Source organism: Talpa occidentalis, unplaced genomic scaffold (genome assembly GCF_014898055.3).
Source record: "Talpa occidentalis isolate TD23 unplaced genomic scaffold, MPIMG_talOcc4v2.1 talOcc4.14, whole genome shotgun sequence".
Lineage (NCBI taxonomy): Eukaryota > Metazoa > Chordata > Mammalia > Eulipotyphla > Talpidae > Talpa > Talpa occidentalis.
Window position 1 is genome coordinate 80,601,914 of NW_023601433.1, and position 18,794 is coordinate 80,620,707.

Here is an 18,794-nt window from a genome sequence, read left to right on the forward strand (position 1 = left end):
GGAATGAGCCGTGTCTGATCGTGTTTTAAAATCCCACAGGGCTTACCTCCTCAAGCTCCTGAGGAAGCGGAAACCCCCCGCCCTCCTGCGAGCCACCTCAGACCTCATGGCCAGACCTCCTGTTCCCTCCCTGGCAGCACCTGCACTCAGCGGCCAGTCTCACCTCTCCGCAAGGCGTTCTGGGCGTCCTGAGTCATGGCGTCAGCTTCATCCAAGATCACGAGTTTAAAGCCTTTCCTAGGAAAACAAATGGTACCATCTGACGATTTCTTCAGTGTCACTTCAACTTCCAAGCCCAAACCTCCATCTTCACCCTTGTGCCATCAGGCCCTGTCCCATGGAGGACATTTAGCCTAGGACTGCACCAAAGTTGGCATCTGCGGGCACGTAGAGAGGAGCCCCCCGCCCTGCCCCAGCGCACCTCTCACGGGGCCCCGAGGTCTAACTGCTGCTCTTCATTGGGCTGGTCTCTCTGGCACATCCCCCTTCCTCTCGCTCAGCACCCTCTTCCGTTAGGTACTTGTCTCGCCACCTTCATTCAGGCCCGTCTTTTCACCTTTTTCTGAGCTGCCATTCTAGGTCTCCATCCCCATCTCAACTTATTTTTGTTTCAAGTCAAACCAGCTCACCTACTCTTAGGATGGACTGAGCCCTCAGTAAAGCAGTAAAATAGCGCTGATGCCTCCCCACATCACTTGCTAATGCCCATATGGGTTTAATATTTGCTTTTAAACATTTCTTACTGCCATCCCCGGACTATCTCTTTTCCATGGCTGCTTTTGGCACAGTCATTTTTTTTAACCTTTACAGGCTGGCAACAGGGAGGATTAAAAGTATTAAGCTCTATTATTTCACTGATCAAAATCTACAGGGAGAGAGATGATGCAAACGGTTCTTACTTAAATATTGTTCTCGTGCTCGCAAAGCTCAGGATGGGTCCCCGAACGATATCTATTCCTCGGTCATCTGAAGCGTTCAGCTAAATGTGGTACAGAAGGCACAATAGAAAACATGTTGGCGCACTGTCTGTGACCATTTTTTTCAATCCAGCTCAGCAAGCTAGGTCTCTAGGTCTAATGACAGTTTACAGACAAACACTATGAAAGAACAAGATCACAATTATACTTAAAACTCACAACTCATGAGATCACTACATTATATTCTAAAAGGCAAGTAACTGTTTTTCCTCCCCCATTTTGAAGACAGTCACTGCCATAAACCACAGGCATAATAAGCTGGGCTGGTGATACCGGGCAGCACCTCTGGCATGAGCAGAGCAGTGCTAATTTTAGCTACTGCAACCCAAAAGCCACCAAGTTTTTAATTCATTAAAATACAAATGTTAGAAGCAGCAAGGTTCTAAGATGTTAAAAAGTAAGTTAAACATGTTTTTTCTTGCAACAGACAATATTCAGAATTTTGTCATCTAAGCGTATGAGGTGAGGGCCTACCAGTACAGAGACAGCATACTCCAATTCAACTGGATGAACAACTTGCAAAAGGTATTGATTGGTGGGGGCGGGGGGAACACAAGGGCCATGCAATACCTCAAGGACTAGTGGGGCCCATTACACACCCTCTTAAGGGGGTACAGGGGGTGTGGTGTTGGCCCCTAGTGAGGGTTGAATGATTTGCCCTGCAGAGGGGATGCTACCAGCCTGTGGGGACTCCTTGTACCAAGCCTGACTTCTGCAGGGCCTTTCCTGGCCAAGCCCAACTAGGAATCAGAGGGCAAGGAAACTTTCAGGGAATAGGGCTCGACTTATAGGGGGCAAGGAGAGGATGGAGTTACCTGGAGAGGGGACCTGCAGGGGTACAAAGGAGAGAAGCGGCAACTGAGTGACTGCTGAATGTTTGGGTAAAAGCTGGCAACAGTAAAGAAACACACCCAGCTCTACCACTGGCCTGTGGCTCACATCAATCCAAATTCAAATACAATTACAGAAAAAAATGAGTTGAAATATTTTACGTCTGCTGCTTTTCCTCCAGCAGGGAAACTTCTTAAAAACTAGCAGAATGAAAATGAGGAGACTGGAGGCCTTTATAGAATAAGAACTGTCCTATTTACCTCCAAGACCATGGAGCCAAATTCTTTGTTTCTGTACAGCTGTTTGGCACAGGCTAGGATGGTGGATGTCTTTCCCGTCCCTGGAGGCCCATAGAGAAGCAGATGTGGCAGCCGGTCTTCACTGATAAATTTTTGAACTGAGGAGCAGGAAGAAAGAGGAAACACTGTCAGTTTCTGAGAGTTGCCTCATTCATTGTGGGCCCCTGACTTGGGCTGAATGCAATTCAACTCTAAGTGCAAATCACAGGCATATGCAGGAACGAAAATTTGAAGCACTTCACTCTTACAGCCACATTCCATAGATTAGCTCAATTAGAGTCTTCAAATTTATTGAACAGCAGAGACAACATCACCAAGAAATATATCTAGGTACTTTACCTAGGACAACAGACAACAGCAACTGACACATGTATACTTACTGGTACTCAAAATATCCTGGTGAGAAATGAGATCATTCAGTGTCTGGGGCCGGTATTTTTCCACCCTGGAATACAATTTAGCATAGATTGCAACATATATAAAAGCAAGAACATTTCTGTTGTGTGCAAAAGACTTCTTTCCTATTTTAACTAAAAGAGGAAGAGAAACAAAATGCTTTAAGTTTGAATACAGACCAGAGGTTCTCAAGCAGTGGCCATCTTGTCCTCTGGGGAACATTTGATGTTACCGGGAGATTTTCCGTTTTCACAAGTGGTTGGAAGATGCTACCGATCTAGCTGGTAGGTACCAGGGATGTTGCTGGACATCCTACAATGCACAGGACAGCCTCTACCCACTCTTCACCCTCCCCCCACCCCTCTCCCAAGTATCTGGCCCAAAATGTCAATAGGGGTGAAAAACTGCCTTTACTCTCACCCTGAATGGGCACCCACTATTACAAAATGATTCCAAATTGATGTAGTACCCTAATGTCAACCCACACAATGGAGTATTATTCTGCATAAAAAGGGATTCTGCTTCATGCTACAACATGGATGAACCTCAAAAACATGCTAAATGGAAGACAGACACAAAGGACTCAAATTGGATGATTCCATTTATATGAAATATCCAGGACATGCAAAATTTTACGTTAGTGATTGCCAGGGGCTGATGGTGGGTGTCAAAGGGCAGAGGATTTCCCTCTGGAGTGACTTTTGAAACTAGATAGTGGGATGGCTGCACAACATTCTGAATGTACTTAAAACCACTGAATTGTATACCTTTAAATGGTCACCACAGAAAATTATATGGTGTGTGTTTTCATCACAATATACGCAAACTGAACTCATTATTAAGCAAGAACTTTAGAGTTGTCCAAAATCAAGTCATGTCCCATCCAAGTCTTTAATAAAGCATCACGAGGACACAGATCTACTAGCATGCCGGTTAAGAGTGCAAGCTCTGAAGTCAGACCAACCGAGTTCAAACCCAGGCCTATTCCTAGCTGCGCATCTTACGCAAGTCTTTCAACCTTCCAGTTTCCTCAAAGGTAAAACTGAAACTTACACCTGGGGTGCCCGCAGAACAGAAAGCCAGGCTCTTATATAAAAGCCAAGGAGGGAGGGCCTCCCTGGAGGCACAGCGGGTTGAGCGCAGCGCTGTGAAGCTGTCCGCAGCCTCTGCAGCGCAGGTTCCCTTCCTGGCTGGCCAGGGAGCTACCCACACGGCGCGGCAGACCCCTCCTGCCTCGCCCGCTGCTGCCCTCTGCAGTGTATTTCATCTGTCTGCCTGTTCTGCTCCCCGCTCTGTCTCCGGTGAATCCTCTCACCCTCCCGACCCGTACAAAAACATTAAACAGATCTTTTTAAAAAATTAAAAGCTCACGAGGGGGGGTCGCCACTATCATTGTTATTCAGGTTTGGAATCTGACCGACAACCACACGGAAGCCTTGGCACGGAGGCCAAGGCAGTCAGCAGATGGGGTTCCAACCCCCGGCTGTCACCCAGGTGCGAAAGCCGCGTTTCCCTTGGGCGAAAGGATCGGGGCGCCCCGGCAACAGTCCCAAATAGGACGCGGGTAACTGGGGCGCTGGGGTGGCCGAGGGGGCCCCTGCAGCGGGGGCCTGGTGGGCTCGAGCCGACCCCCTTCCCCGCGGCAGCCGGGCCTCCTCCTACCAGGGCAGGTTCCTGATCTGAGCCGCCGCGGGCTGCTGCTGCTGCTGCTCGCCGCCCGAGGTCTCCATGGCGGGACGCGAGGGCTTCCCGGTCCGTGGGGGGTCGCGTCCCCAGGGGTCTGCGCGGCACCCAGCGGCGAGCGGGCCTGCGAGCCTCTTAGAGTTCGCGCGCAAACGCAACTCTCGCGAGACTTAGCCGCCGGCTTCCGGCTTCCTGCTCTGGTCCCGCCCCCTCTCCGTTGCCCGGGCGCCGGTTGCCAGGTTACGGAGGCGCAGGCCGGCCGGCTGCCCGCGCGCGCGGCTTGGGGGCGCCGGGGGGCTACCCGCGCCCAGGGAGACGGGGAGCTGGAGCCGCAGGGACGCTCCCTGCAGCCCGAGTCAGCATTACAGCTCAGGTCTGGCCCAAGCTAACTCCGGCCATCACCAGGGTTCAAACGGCCAGAGCTTAAAAACCCCGAGGAGAAACACCCCCAAATGACAGCCGGTTCTTGAATAGAGAAGCCAGTGCAGAAGGGCTCAGACACCTTGCCCCCGCGCTGGGAGGTGAGTACTTGGAACTGAAACACAAATCCAAGCAAACACAACTCCAAGCCGTGTCCCAAATCCGTGTCCTCCCAGCCCCCCAACAAATTTCAGAAAACCGACCTCCAAAAAGAACTGCAGAGTGAAAATTTTAGAACTTTACTTCCAGTTAGGTGAGTATGTGGAACTGCAGAGGGCGAGTTAATAAGCAGAGCATAGGGGACCCGCGACCCAGAGGTCATGCGAATCAGCCCCCTACCCCCGCCCCTCCCCCGCCTGAGCTGAGGGGATTTGGGGTCACTTTGGGTTTTGTTGGTTTTGGTTTTTTCCCTCTTCGCTGGGCTGTGCCTAGGTTCGGTCGGTCTGGTTCAGAAGTAACCGCTCCTTGCATCTTGGTACATCTCTGCCACCTGCCGTGGGAGCAGGCCAAAGCCGCAGTGGCACCCTTACCTTGGCGAGGAGGAGTTCCCCCTGCGCCCCAGAAGAACGTCGGATGTGGGTTGTGGCCTGGCAGCGCCCCCACTCCGCTTCCTCCGGTGCCAACTCTGACCCCGGTTCTTCAGCTCACTCACTCGCCCGCTTGCCATTTCTTCCACAGTTTGGGGCAGGTTGCTTCTCTTCTGTTTCATAATATGCATGGGGTCATCTACCCCAAGAGAGTGAGGACTGAACAAGGTAAATTTTGTAAGCACCCAGCTGGGGGTCATCTCCCTCTCCCCGCCCTTCCAGACACTCTGTCCATCCTGTCCTCATTTGGGAGGTGTCCTCAAACAGAAGGTAAAGAACTGGCAGGTGTGACTGTGCCTGTGAGGGTTAATCTTACGTGTCAATTTGACTGGCTTAAAGGATTTCAGAGAGCTGGTAAAATATGCTGGGGGGGCTGCGTCTCTGAGGGTGTTTCTGGGAGAGATTAGCATTTGAGTCAGTAGACTGAGTATGAAGATCCCCCTCACTAATGTAGGTGGACCTCACCCCTCCACTGAGAGCCTGAATAGAACAAAACAACAGAGAAGGGAGAACTTGCCCTCCATTTGAGCAGACAGTCATCTTCTACCCTCAGACGTCTGCACCCCTGGTACTCGGGCCTTTGGATCTGGGCTGACTCACACACCAGCTTTCCTGGGTAGCCAGTTTGCAAAGTAGAGCGTGGGACTTCTCAGCCTCTGTAATCATGTGAGCCAATTCCTATAATATGTAACAAATATTATATATAAAGAATGCTATATTATATACATATGTATCTAAGTGTGTGTGTGTATATATAAATATTTTTTTTCCTATTGGTTTATTTTTCTGGAGAACCTTGACCAAAGACACCATAACCTGGGTTTTATTCAACCACCAAGGGATGAAGCATCTTGCTAAGGGACCTTTGCATTACAAAAACTTGAGCTGGAACATGTGAACAAGACTGGCACCGATTCTCATAAAAACTTTGTGTGTGCCTGGCTGTTCAGTTTGCAGAATTCTCTTTTTTTCAAGATTTATTTATGCATACAAGAGCTGGGGTCTAGGCCAGAGGTGATGGGAGATGAGAAGATTCACCAGAGACAGAGTGGGGAGCAGACAGGTAGATCTACTGAAATACACTGCTGAGGGGAGCAGCAGGCAAGACAGGAGTCTTCTGTGCCATGTGGGTCAGCTCCCTGGCCAGCCAGGAATCGAAATCATGCTGCAGTGGCTGGCAATAGCTTGATAGTGCTGTCTGTAACCCCTGTGCCATAGGGAGGCCCCAGTTTGCAGAATTCTTCTGTGTGACACTATATGCACATTGGCAGAGCCATCTGTCATGGGCCTCCCAGGTAGAGTATAAGTTCACTGAGAGGTGTGACTTGGGCTCAACCACTAATGTACTCCTAGTGCCTGGAACAGTGCTTGACTTGAAGGAACCACACCATTAACAGCTGTTTGATGAATGAGTAGTAGATGGTATCCATCAGGCAGTGACTGTGGCTCAGATATTGTTCTGCTTTTTATTTGTTATACCCAAGTGTTGCAATAAGCTCAGCCTCTGTCATTGGCCTCATTTCATTGATATGTTGAGTAACTTGCCAAGGTCTGACTTGGCCTCAGAGACAAGAACAGGGTCTTACCAAAACAGTGTGCTTCTGTAGACCCAGTTCTCAGCCACTAAACTAGTGTGGTCCCTGGACCAGCAACAGCAGCCCCTGGGATCTTGTTAAAAATGCTAATTATTCTTCCACCCACCCCAAACTCATTGAATCTGAAACTCTGGGGGTGGGGCCCAGCCATCTGCTTTGTAACAAACCCTCCGGGGGATTCTGATGCTTTCAAGTTTGAGAAATACTGGCCTCTACTCCACTGCTTCTCAGTACTGGAGCTCCCCATGACTTCATTTTCTAAGAAAAGGAATGGGTACCCCAAGGCCTGCTCTGGAAAAACAAAGCTGTCCTGCAAGTGTCATCTGGGTTGTGTGTTTTTTGATTGTGTCTGGTCTAGCTATTCATTGAAGGTATAGTCCTTTGGGTACCTTAAATATCTCTTTGGATATTATTATTCATTTTTATAAAATGGGCAGCTGAGGGAACCAAGCTCAAGACAGTGATGATATTAAAAGCACCTGATAATTTTTTTTAAATTGATGTAGCATTGGTGTACAACTCTGTGTGTGTTTTAGGATCACACCTCTTCAAGTGTATGTTATCACACCACACCCACCACCAAGGCACCAGGTATCCTCCTACCCAGTCCACTGAACCCACCTATACCTTTCCTTACCCACCCACCCCCACACACCTTTTTGGTAGCCTTGGCATTTTGAAAAGCTTCCCAGGTAATTCTTATATTCAGCCAAAACTGAACTACTGTTCTAGAACCCTGGTCCCCTGATTGGCTTAAAGGGTGAACAGGTGACCCAGTTCTGCCAAAGGAGAAGAAAAGGGGGGGGGGTAATGAGTTGTGGCCCCTTTGGGGAACCTGTCTAATTTCTTGATTCTTGTGCTACATCATCTTTACCTTTCTTCCCCATACCAAAATTCTATCACATTTTAAGAGAAATAAAGACTAGAGTCACAAGCTCACAAGCTCCGCCCTGAGAGTTAGCACATGGAAGATTCAAGTAGAAAAGAAATGCAGGCAGGAATTACTCGAAAGCTTACACTCTGTAGAAGGCAGAGAATGTGGCTTGACAACAGGACAAAACAGGTCATGGAATTGAAACCGCAGGCGAAATTTCTCTGTGGAACCAAGTCAGTAAAGAAACCACTGTCACTGCCCTTTGGTTTTTTGTTTGTTTGTTTTTTAAAGATTTATTTTATTTATTTATGCATACAAGAGCTGGGGTGTAGGCCAGAGGTGTGTGTGGTGAGAGGATCCACCAGAGTCAGAGCAGGGAACAGAACAGGCAGACTGACTGAAATACACTGCTGAGGGGAGCAGCTGGTGAGACAGGAGAGGTCTGCTGGACCATGTGGGTAGCTCCCTGGCCAGGGATGGAACTGTGCTGCAGTGGCTGCTGATAGCTTGACAGTGCTGAGACTTAACCCCTTGTGCCACCATTTCTACTGTCACAAAAATTTCCTAAATTCTCCCCTTTCCTGGCTTCTTCCTGAAACTAGTGCCCCCGTTTAAAAAACCTGAAGAGACACGTCTCATTAGCCAGGACTGTATGGAGCGCTAGTGAGTCCCTGGCGTGTGACTTGAGAAGTAGGCAGTGACATCTGCCCTCACCAAGACCTGTGAGCTGGAGATACCGCTGAGCAAAGGAGAGGAGTCCAGATGCTGGTGGCCAAAAGCATCCCCAATGCTCCCCAACACAATATGCAACCACACAGCACAGCCAGGTCTTCTGATTTTTCTAGAGTAACCAAAATTTGGAATTTTATATGACATTCCTGAATGGTAAGGGTTAAAACACACACACACACACACACACACACACACAACTGCTGACCATAGGCTCACTCTGTGACTTCTGATTTCTCTGGGACAGATGATCAGGCAAAAGAAAGAATAATTTCTTCTCACCCTCTGCCTAAAAATTAGACCTTCTAGACAATGAAGGGAACTTCAAGCTGGTATCTCCATGTGACCTGTGACATTGCTGAGCACAGGCTCAAAGTTTTCTTTCATAATCAGAACCAGATTTGGACATGCTTTAATAAAACATCAGGTCCTGGGGATGGCAGGATCAGAGACTACAAACAAAATTACCTATGAAAGGCATTTGCTCTTCAAATCGAATTAGAGAAAGGGAGCCCTGGATTTTATTACACTCAGCTTTGGAACACACTTGGCTTTGGACACAGTACTTACTGCCTTAGTTTATTTTTAAGACTTGTTCTTATGGGAGAATAGGATGTGAGGCTATCTTTGGAAGATGCTGGCAGAAGAAAATCAACCTGGGTCTTTCTTCTGAACATGTTTATACTGAGGAAATCATATTTAAGGGAAGAGCAAGGCTTGAAGGGGGGGGAAATCTCAAAGGACTGCTTGAACAGTGTGTATAAGGGGAAGGGGTCTTCTTCTGTGGGGACCAGTTAATCATTGATAAGGAACTTAAATCCTCAGATCTTTTGGGGCACTTGTCCCCTTCAATGTTTTTTTCTTATCAGAAGCCCCCAAATTTCACTACATCAGGTATTAGAAAAATTCATTTATCACCCCCAAATGTTTGTTGATTGAATAATAAATGGTTGTCAATTCTGAATCTGATTTTCTTATTAGAGGTTGAAAGGGTAACGCCTCTGAATTTGCTTCATGACACTTGGGCTTGAAACATCTCACATCTCTTAACTGATCTAAATTAAAAAAAAAAAAAAGTGACTCAAGTGTCTTTACTGTTCCTTCCTCAAACCAAGGTAGTTTGGAAATTCAGACTGTGGGGGCTTGGGACCTGTGTTCCCCTCCCTAGGCTCATTCAAGAAACCTAAGAAGCTGTGGGGGAATAGGCCAGAAAAGTTGGGAAGGGCTTTCTGTCTTCAGTTCTTCACGTAGCCTGTTGGAATAGATGTTCTCTGTAGAGACTGGAATGGTCCCTATGAAGATGGCGCTCTGTTGGTGCTAGTGGCCTTCCCCCTCGGGTACAACTCAGCCCCCAGAACTTCAGTCATTGCTCCCAGGGCCATGAAGTTTGAGGTTAGACTGTGCCCCTTCTTCAAAGTCCTTCTATCTACTCCTCCCCACCCGACTGCTGCTCCACAGTGAAGTCTCAGGACCCACAGTATCCACCCCACCTGGGAGCTTAGAAATGCAATCTGTAGGTTCACTCCAGACCCCCTGAATCAGAATCTGCATTTTAACAAGGTCTCCAGGCAATTTGTGTGCACAATTTAGTTGCTAAGACCTGGGTCCTGTGCCTTCTCTGACCATCCTGCTTCTCACTGCATCTCTAGTGTGGGGTTCCCCTGGGGCCTGGGCCTCACACAACACTGCCATCTCCTTTCCTCCTGAGGGCCTGGCATTTTGATAATTCAACTCCAAGTCCCAAAGTGCGTAGGCATCCAAGCTCCCCTGGGCTAGGCTAACCCAACACCCCAGGACTCTAAGGCTTAATTGCTTGTAGGAGGAAAAAAAAATCCCCCTTGGTCTTTTGTGATGAGTCTACAGCATAAAATAAGCCCAATGCCACATTATTCGGTGGCACTAACAATGCGTCCTCCAAGATGGCACAATTTTTAAAGTATTTCCTCTTTCTGAATCTTACTTTCTTGACTTTGAGTCCAGCATAATCACCCTGGGCTAGACTCTCTGAGAAAAGATGTAAAAAGGAGGTGATGGAAATGCAGTGATTTCTTCTTGGTTCTCTTTGGCATTGGGCCAGCCTTAGACCACACTGCTTTGAGGTTTATGAGACCAAAAATACCGGGGTAAAAAAGCAGCTGGGTGTGTGCTCGCTAAGTATGATCTCTGTGCAAAACAAGGGGATACTTCACTGTCTCCCCTTCGTCAGGGTTGGGACCCTGGGGGATATAAGGAAGTGAGAAATAGACCTTAATATTGGCAAAAGACTGTAGATTCAATTCGAGGTTGAATAGTAATAAGAAAATGCAAATTACTATCATTATTTACGTTGCGTGGCAGAGTTACACAACACTTTATTATACAGTAGATGCTACACACAGAACTGCTATTTATAGACATTTCATCCCATCCTCCAGTCCCCCTAAACTCACTCTTTCAAAGCATTTGGCCCAAGTTCAAAGACAGTGTGATTTTTAAAAAAATATATATTTTAAATAAATGCAATGCTGGAACGTAAAACAAGAGAGTAGTACTGAGAATTAAAGAGCCAGGCTCTCTGAGCCAATATGGAGGAGAATTTTTATACTGGAAGATATTAAGTGTTTCAATGATATAAATGATCAAATTTTATTTTTAAAAAATGTGTTGAACTTAAGAGAAAGTGGATTTTTCCCCCCCAAAATGGGGAGGCACCTCAGAATTAAATCTTGTTCCAAGCTGAAGAAACTTGGCAAATGTGCAGGAAATTAAAATATCTGGCATGTTGGTTCTATGAGGATTGGACAATGTGTCTTGAAATGAAAAGGTCATTTAAAGATTTGTTTAAAACTTAGCAAAAGCAAATTTCTTGCTTAAAGGGGTTTCTAGTAAAAGTTTCTTGAGTCTCATAGGAATAAATTATTTTATACCCCTGATCTTAATTTTTTTTCATCATTCAAGAGGTATTGGACAAAAACAACATATTCAATATGTCATATTTTGGCAAATGTCAACCAGCACTGGCTCGTTAAATATGGGTTATCTGCAGTTTGTGCCAATTAATTAAGATGTTTTCTTAATGCTAAATTCAAATAAGTTCTTGGTTTTGATACAACTTCTAATTTTCTTCTGTTGCTCAGGTGATTTGAAATTATAATTGAGAATACATTTTGCAAAATTAACACATAAAAGGGCATCACTGGAAACATCTTCCATTGCATAATTCCAAATGCCATGGAAGTAGTTGGCGTATTTGGATAGTCAGGGAACTTAATTCCATACGTACATATTTCAAAATTATCCATCTGCTTAACACCAGGAAGGGTTTCAATGGTAAGATCTTGGTGTACTCAATTGTGAAGAACTTGGTGTGATATAATTTGCAAAATCAAAATCGTGTTATTTCTTTAAAAACAATTAGTGGGATTAGAAAGTTATTCCAAGCCTGCAAGATGGTATTATCAGACTAAGAAAATAAGATCATTTATCCACAGCTCCCCATACTCCTAAGTGACCACCAGGGAGAAAAGACACACACACAAGTCATAAACTGAAGGTAACCCCCCAGATTCTAAGGGCTAAGTGAATTTAACCTAAGGTTTAATGTTATTTGAGGTTGTACCTTCTCGCTTGAAATTTTAAGTGCTGAAAAATAACATTGACATTCAAACACTGCCCTTGAATATATTAGGAAAGTACTTTAACATATTTAATGCAAGCACTATAAACTAACACTAGTACTCAATTATAGTTGATAACTTTTCCCTTTGACTTGTGGCTACTTAATAAACAGAAATGGAGCTATTTTCTTAGGTAATGTGACCCCACCTCGATAGATTGTTTGTGAAAAGGGCCGAGACAATGCCCCCCAGCCTTATAGGTGCACACAGCTCCTGCCTTCAGCGGTGGCCTGTCTACTCCATGCTCCCTGAAGGCTGGTCTTTGACTTGCTCTGACCAATAGAATGTGGCGAAAGTGCCAGCTGAAGCCTGGATATTTACATTCGAACTTGAGGGGATACCATCTGCTTCCTCAAATCTAGACCATCCGGGAAATCCAGCCAAGTCAAAGAGGGGCCTCCAGGAACCCAGCTGACAGCTGAGCCAACCCCACAAGAAAAGGGCCTGGTTGTCCCCGGCAGCCCTCAGTCCTTCCAGCCACTGTAGCTGAAGAGCCACCCTGGGTGTGTCCTGGGGGCGTCCTCCAGCCCCACTTGGAGCCACCCCAGCAGACACCACCCGAAACACAGATGAACAGTCCCTCTGAGCCCTGCCAGGGTTCCTGCCCCACAGCCTGGTGAACAATTGAAACGACAATTATTTGAAGCCACTCGCAGCGTGGCCTGTTACGCTGCCATAAGTAACTGATGCAGGGACAATTTTCTAAATCCTTAAGATTGGGAATGCCAAACTCTTATAACATTTTGGAGATTGAGAGGAAAAAGCAGGTAGAATATTCATTAATAATGCTGACCTAACTAGGGAAAGCTTTCATAGTCTCTCGGAAAGAGCTTTGTGGCTGTGCTTATAAACTATTTCAGCGGCTGATGCTTCTGTCATGAGAGTGATTTATTTATTAGCTGGTTAATGTGTAAGCTTGGCTAGAGAGGTGGCAAAAGCAGTCACTTCTATACTTACCTCATTTTCACTTGGTAGTATATAAATGAAAAGTTCTAAGTAAACTGTGTGTAAAGGTAACCAGCATTACAAAACGAACCCTCTGTCTAGCATTCTTAGGATGCAAATGTGTGTACAAAGTACATTTGATAGACTCGTATATCAATAGGCTTTTTTATATGCATGTATTCCTACATCTAAGACCAAAAGAATTTATCTAGGCCTAATAATAAAAAGTTAAGCAAGTGTGAATGTTCAATCGAATTATGAATATAAATTGCAAGACTGGTACTGAACTTGTAAAAACTTAGCTGCCCAGAGTCACCAGCTATAGGGTTTGCCAGCATTTTGACAATGAAATGCATGGAAACACTGCTACATTGCTAGCAGTTTTACCCACCGCAAGATTTTTTTTAATCTGCAAGATTGACTTTTTTTTTTCCCCCCCAAGGAGAAGAGCATTTAAGTTAGCAGGTGACATATAGATCAAATTCTGGCTATATTTGGTCTCTGCTCACTAGGAAGTAACATAAAAGGAAAGGAGATGAAAAAGATCCAGCAGTAAGAGCTAAATACTAAGGGCTAAAGAACTATGTATATGTGAGAAATTATTAGCATGAAGCATTTTCTATAATGTAACTGTTGTAAATGGAAGAGAAAAGGAGGAAGGTGGCAAATGTACAGAAAATAAGAGGGGAATAAAGTGACCTGTTAAAAAGTAGACTCAGGCACCCAGAATGAGGGAAAGACCTAAAAAACTAGTCCACTCAGTTTCCATTTTTGGAAATATTTAGGACTAGATAATTTAAAAGCCTTCCCGCTAATTGTCACATACAAATGCTGGATAAAATATAACAAATACCCTTTGAAGTCCAGAAAACAGGGACAGTCCTCAGGTCAGAAAAAGGGGGGTGTGAGGACCAGAGTTTTGAGGAAGGGCTGCTTGGAGCAGAGGAGGGGTTTGAATCGTGAGGGCCCCAAAGGACAAGGGACAGAGCTTTGGTACTGCATCCCCAGTGCAAAGGCCCCTCAAGGAGCTCCACCCTGCAGGAAAGGTGTGGGGGGCAGTCAGATAAATCCCACCCACCAGCAGAGGGAGAAAACACAGACCTTTGTCTTATTCTGGGTCATGGGTGGGGGAAAAAAATGACCCCTCCGAATTTGTCACAATAAAACCATACTCACGTAGGTTTGGGGTTTAAGTTTATTGTATGGGAACCCCCAAGCCAAGAAACTGGCAAAACAAAAACTCTAGAAGAACAAACCTGTTTAGGTGTACAGGATTCCCACATAGTCTTCAAAATAACAAAACACCAGGAAACAGTTTCCCAGGAGCCACCACAATGGACACAATATTGCGCAAGAGCAGATCCCAGTGGCTTGGGGGTAACTGGATTATTAAAGACTCCTTTAAAATAAAATGGATTATAATGATTAATGTCATAAATAAATTAATTAAAAAAAAACACAAGCAAGCTATGAGACCCTTAAATAAAATGCTTTTGAAAAAGAAACTAGGACACTTTTATTTGGATAAGCACTTTTTCTTTTATCATTGTCAGTGAAACCAAGTATTCAACATGAGACTGCACCTGTATGTTTGTGTAGTGTTTGTGTATTAACTGGAAGCAATAAAATTTCCCCATGAGTCATTTATCATCTCTCATTCAGCAAACATTTATTGACACCTGCAATGTGCCACCAACTGTGCTAGGCCTTGAGGGTACAGCAGATAAAGGAGAGAGACCCTCCAGGAGGGCAGAAAAAATTGCAGGCAAAAAGGATATTAAGTTAATTATAAGTGCAATGAGTGTTTCCAGGGTGAAGGAAAATAAAGGAAGGTCCTGAGGGGGCTGAGGAAGCCCTAAGAAGTGACATGTCAGAAAATCCAGTAGAATCTGCCCTGTGATGAGGGAGTGGGGAAAGCTGTGGAGGTGAGGAAGAAGCCTGCGGCAAGACTGGCTTCTAGACAGCCTGGAGCCAGGGCGGGTCTCTGAGTACCCATGAAGCAAAAGGAAGAAAGGCAGTGGGGCTTGGGGATGTGGGTGCAGATGGTCACCCGGCAAGGCTGAGTAGCTTAGCGGTGAGATCCTGCAAATCCTTGGATGCATTTGGATTCCTCCTGCAGGGGTGGGTGAGATTTGGGAGAGGAGCGATCATTAAACTTATGCTTTGGAAAATCATTCTGGGGACAAGGTGCCAGATGGTCCAGGAGAAGACAGACCTGTAGTCACCCCGCAAAGTGATTGTCACCAGGGCTTGAGCTGCAAAAGGGATCTCCTACCCTGCGAGTTTTGAGGTGAGGGAGGGAACGCTTGCAATGCTTACCGTGAGCATCCTCAGGGGGATGAAACAGTTAAGAGGGAACAGGCTTGGAAACTCATCCACTGTGTGTTCTTAAATGGAAAAACAAGTGCAAGGACGTTATGTTGAACACGCTCCCATTTTTAAAAAATGGGAACGGGTTTCCCTGGTGCCTAGGGGCTAATCTCAGCGCTATCACTGCTATGGCCTGAGTTGGATCCCCAGCCAGGGAGCTGACCCATGTGGTGCAGCAGACCTCTCCTGTCTCCCCGCTGCTCCCCTCAACAGTGTTTTCCAGTAGATCTGCCTGTTCGGCTCCCCTCTGTCTCTGGTGGATCCTCTCACCCCCTGCACCTCTGGCCTGTACCCCAGTTCTAAGCAAAAAAAAAGAAATAATAATAATAAAATCTTAAAAATAATTTTTTTTACATCTTAAAAGAAAAAAGGAAACAAAACTTAAAATCACTCCTGTGTGTACATAGAAAACATCTCTGAGACCTTTCAGCCTCCTCTTCTTATTCTTCAGGTTCCTAAGGTGGATGGAGGAAAACAATAACAATGGCACTTCCTGTTTTCAGATTCATTGCTGGTTGTCTAAAGGGAATGAAAAAGGAGGAATAGTTAAGATTTCTCCAAGGTCAAGTTCATAATCCCTGTACCCTCACAGGGAATTGAGCTCCCTGGAAGTAAACCACATTTGATTTGTCTTTGTATTTCTCCAGGGTCTGGCACAAAAACACCCAGTAAAAGTCCACTGGACATGAGACAGCAAAGTGGGAATTTGGGGATTCCCTAAAGGCGGTGGGGAAACTGGCAAGTGATTTCATTTGGGGGAGTTAAATCCAACAAATATTTGTTGAGTCTTTGCCATCTATTGCCCTCAACTGGCACATAGGATGAGAGGGGGTGGTTGTGTTTAGCAGCCTAAAGACCCAATCTTAGCAATAAGCAAAGGAGGATTAGAGAGACATGGTCAAGGACACCAGCTTTGGAGACAGGAGATCAGGGTTTGATTTAGGACTCTGCCATTCACCACTTGTTTGACCAAACGCATATAGCTTAATTTCTTTGGGTCCCAAATTCCTCATCTGCAAAATAAAGATTATAACAATGGTACCTACCTCAGGGGATTGTTGAGAAAAATAGAAGATATTTGTGTCAAGCTGTGACACAATATTCCAGAGCCAAGTAAGCTCTCAGTACCACTGAGGTGTTATTGTAGGCAGATGCAGGGGTCAAATTCAGTGCCTCTGCTTGGTGCTATTCTCCACAGCTACTCTGATATCTCTTTGGCAACTTTAGTAGGCCGAATAATGGCTCCCAAAGATGTTCAAGTCTTAATCCCTGAAATATCTGAATAGGTTACCTTCCACGGCACAAGGGTCTTTGCAGATGTGATTAAGTTAAGGATTGTGAGATGCAGAGCTCTTCCTAGTTATCCCAGTGGGCTCAATGTCATTACACCGGTCCTTATAAACGAAAGAGGGAGGCAGGAGGGCCTGGGAAAGGTATGGCTGTGGAATCGGATGGCAGCCTGGGGAGCCACAAGCCAAGAATCATGGGCAGCCTTTAGAAGGTGCAAAAGACAAAGAAGTGGATTCTCCTTTAGATCACCAACGCCTTGACTTTGGTCCATGAAATGCTTTTGGGCTTCTGACCACTGGGACTGTCAGATAATAAATTTGTGTTGTGTTAAGTCACTCTATTTCTTTTCATCTGTTACAGCAGCCACAGGACACCCATACTGCCCAGATTCCATGAGGAAGGGACTTGCCTTCCAGCTGCTGGAGCGTGATCAGGAGACCGGCTCTGCAATCCACTCCTTTGGGGTCAGCCTCGCTGCAGAGAGCTGCCGCATCCAAGGTCATGTCCTTCCTGGGGTGCTCCCTCCAGTTATTGAGGGAGGCAGAGGAGGGGTGTTGAGGGGCTGCATGAGCCTGCCCTTTGGCCCATCAGAGACAGCTCCAACAGGCTGTCCCATCTAGATCCATGTAATTACACTCCTTGATGTTCACCCAACAGAATCACCTAATGACTCATTTAAAAATGAATCTGTCACTAAGTGAAGCATGACTGTAGTATAAGTGATATTTTGAAATTTAAAAAACTGATTAAAACCCACTTTGATGCACTTTTAGGAACAGTTAGAATCTTCTGATGAAATTGAAGAATTGACAAAATGTTCTCAGCATAGCAGTGAAATACACAGACTTTGGAGTCTGACAGCCCTTTTACCCTCAACTGTGCCATGTGCTGTGTGACCTTGGACAAATCACTTAACTTCTCTGATTCTTGGTTTTTCTTGCCTGTAGAATGGGGCATAACAATAACCCCTCTTGATCTGAGAATTAATGAGGTAACAATAACAGAACACTAACAATAACAGAACACCACTAAGGAACTGTGCTAAGCACTTTATACATTTAGTGAATCTTCATAATGTGTAAAGTTGGGAAAGAACATACTTATCACAATGTCTAATTGTATATTTATTAATTATTTAATAAATGCGAGCAATTTTCTATATTTTATGAAAATGAAGACGAACAGGAGAAACAAAGAAAAAAAGGCCAAGTAACATTCTGCTTATTTTGAGACCAGATCTGCAATATTCTCTGTCCTCCTGTTACACATAATCTTGAATATAAAATAAGAAAAGTTCCCGTGGGCCTCCCCTGGTGGCGCAGCGGTTGAGTGCTGGGCTGCAAGGGTGCCCGCAGCCTCTGCAGCACCGGTTTGATCCCTGCCGCCGGTTCGATCCCCAACCGCCGGTGAGGGTCCCACAAAAAAAAAAAAAAAAAAAAAAGGAAAAAGAAAAGCTCCCGTGGCATCAAAAGTGACGCTTTTTGGCTTAGTACTGCATTCTTTTTTTTTAAATTGTCATAAAATATACTTAACATAGAATTTATCATTTTTACCGTAGTTACAAGTGCAGACAGTACAGGGGCATCAAGCACATTCACATTGGGGGGTAAACATCACCATCCATCTCCAGAACTTTTCTTCCCAAACTGAAACTCTGTGCCCAGTAAACACTAACTCCCCAGTGCCTTCCCCCCAGACCCTGGCAATCACAATTTTATTTCCTGCTCCTGAATTTGACAGCACCAGATATCACACATAAATGGTATTCATCCTTTTGTAGCTGACTAAGATAATCTTAGCACAAGGTTTTCAGGGTCATCCAAGTTGTAGCATTTGTCAAGGCATCGTTCCTCTTCATGGCTGAATAATATTCCACAGTGTATATCCAGCACCTTTTGTTTATCTTATCATCTGTTGATGAAAATATGGTTGGTTTCCACTTAGTTATTGAATAATGTTCCACTTAGTTATTGAATAACGCTGCTGCGAACATTCCTATACAGATCATGGGTTGTTTTTTTTTTCAGTTCTTGCTTTCAATCACTGAATCCAAAAGTGGAATTGCTGGATCATATGGTAATTCTCTATTTAATTTTAGGAACCGCCATACTGTTTTCCACATCAACTGTGCCATTTTACATT

The 18,794-nt window shown here is 45.2% G+C and overlaps 1 protein-coding gene across 1 annotated transcript in view; it reads right to left on the minus strand.

Annotated features, from left to right (window-relative positions):
• Positions 1 to 4,302, minus strand: part of RFC5 (replication factor C subunit 5) — a 14,520-nt gene extending 10,218 nt beyond the window's left edge. The window contains exons 1-5 of the mRNA XM_037511090.2: positions 4,166 to 4,302; positions 2,488 to 2,552; positions 2,069 to 2,205; positions 900 to 979; positions 164 to 237 (exon numbers count right to left, since the gene is read on the minus strand). Of these exons, the coding sequence (XP_037366987.1) occupies positions 164 to 237; positions 900 to 979; positions 2,069 to 2,205; positions 2,488 to 2,552; positions 4,166 to 4,233 (424 nt within the window). The 5' untranslated portion in view covers positions 4,234 to 4,302. The remainder of the gene's footprint in view (positions 1 to 163; positions 238 to 899; positions 980 to 2,068; positions 2,206 to 2,487; positions 2,553 to 4,165) is intronic.
• Positions 4,303 to 18,794: the final 14,492 nt, after the last annotated feature.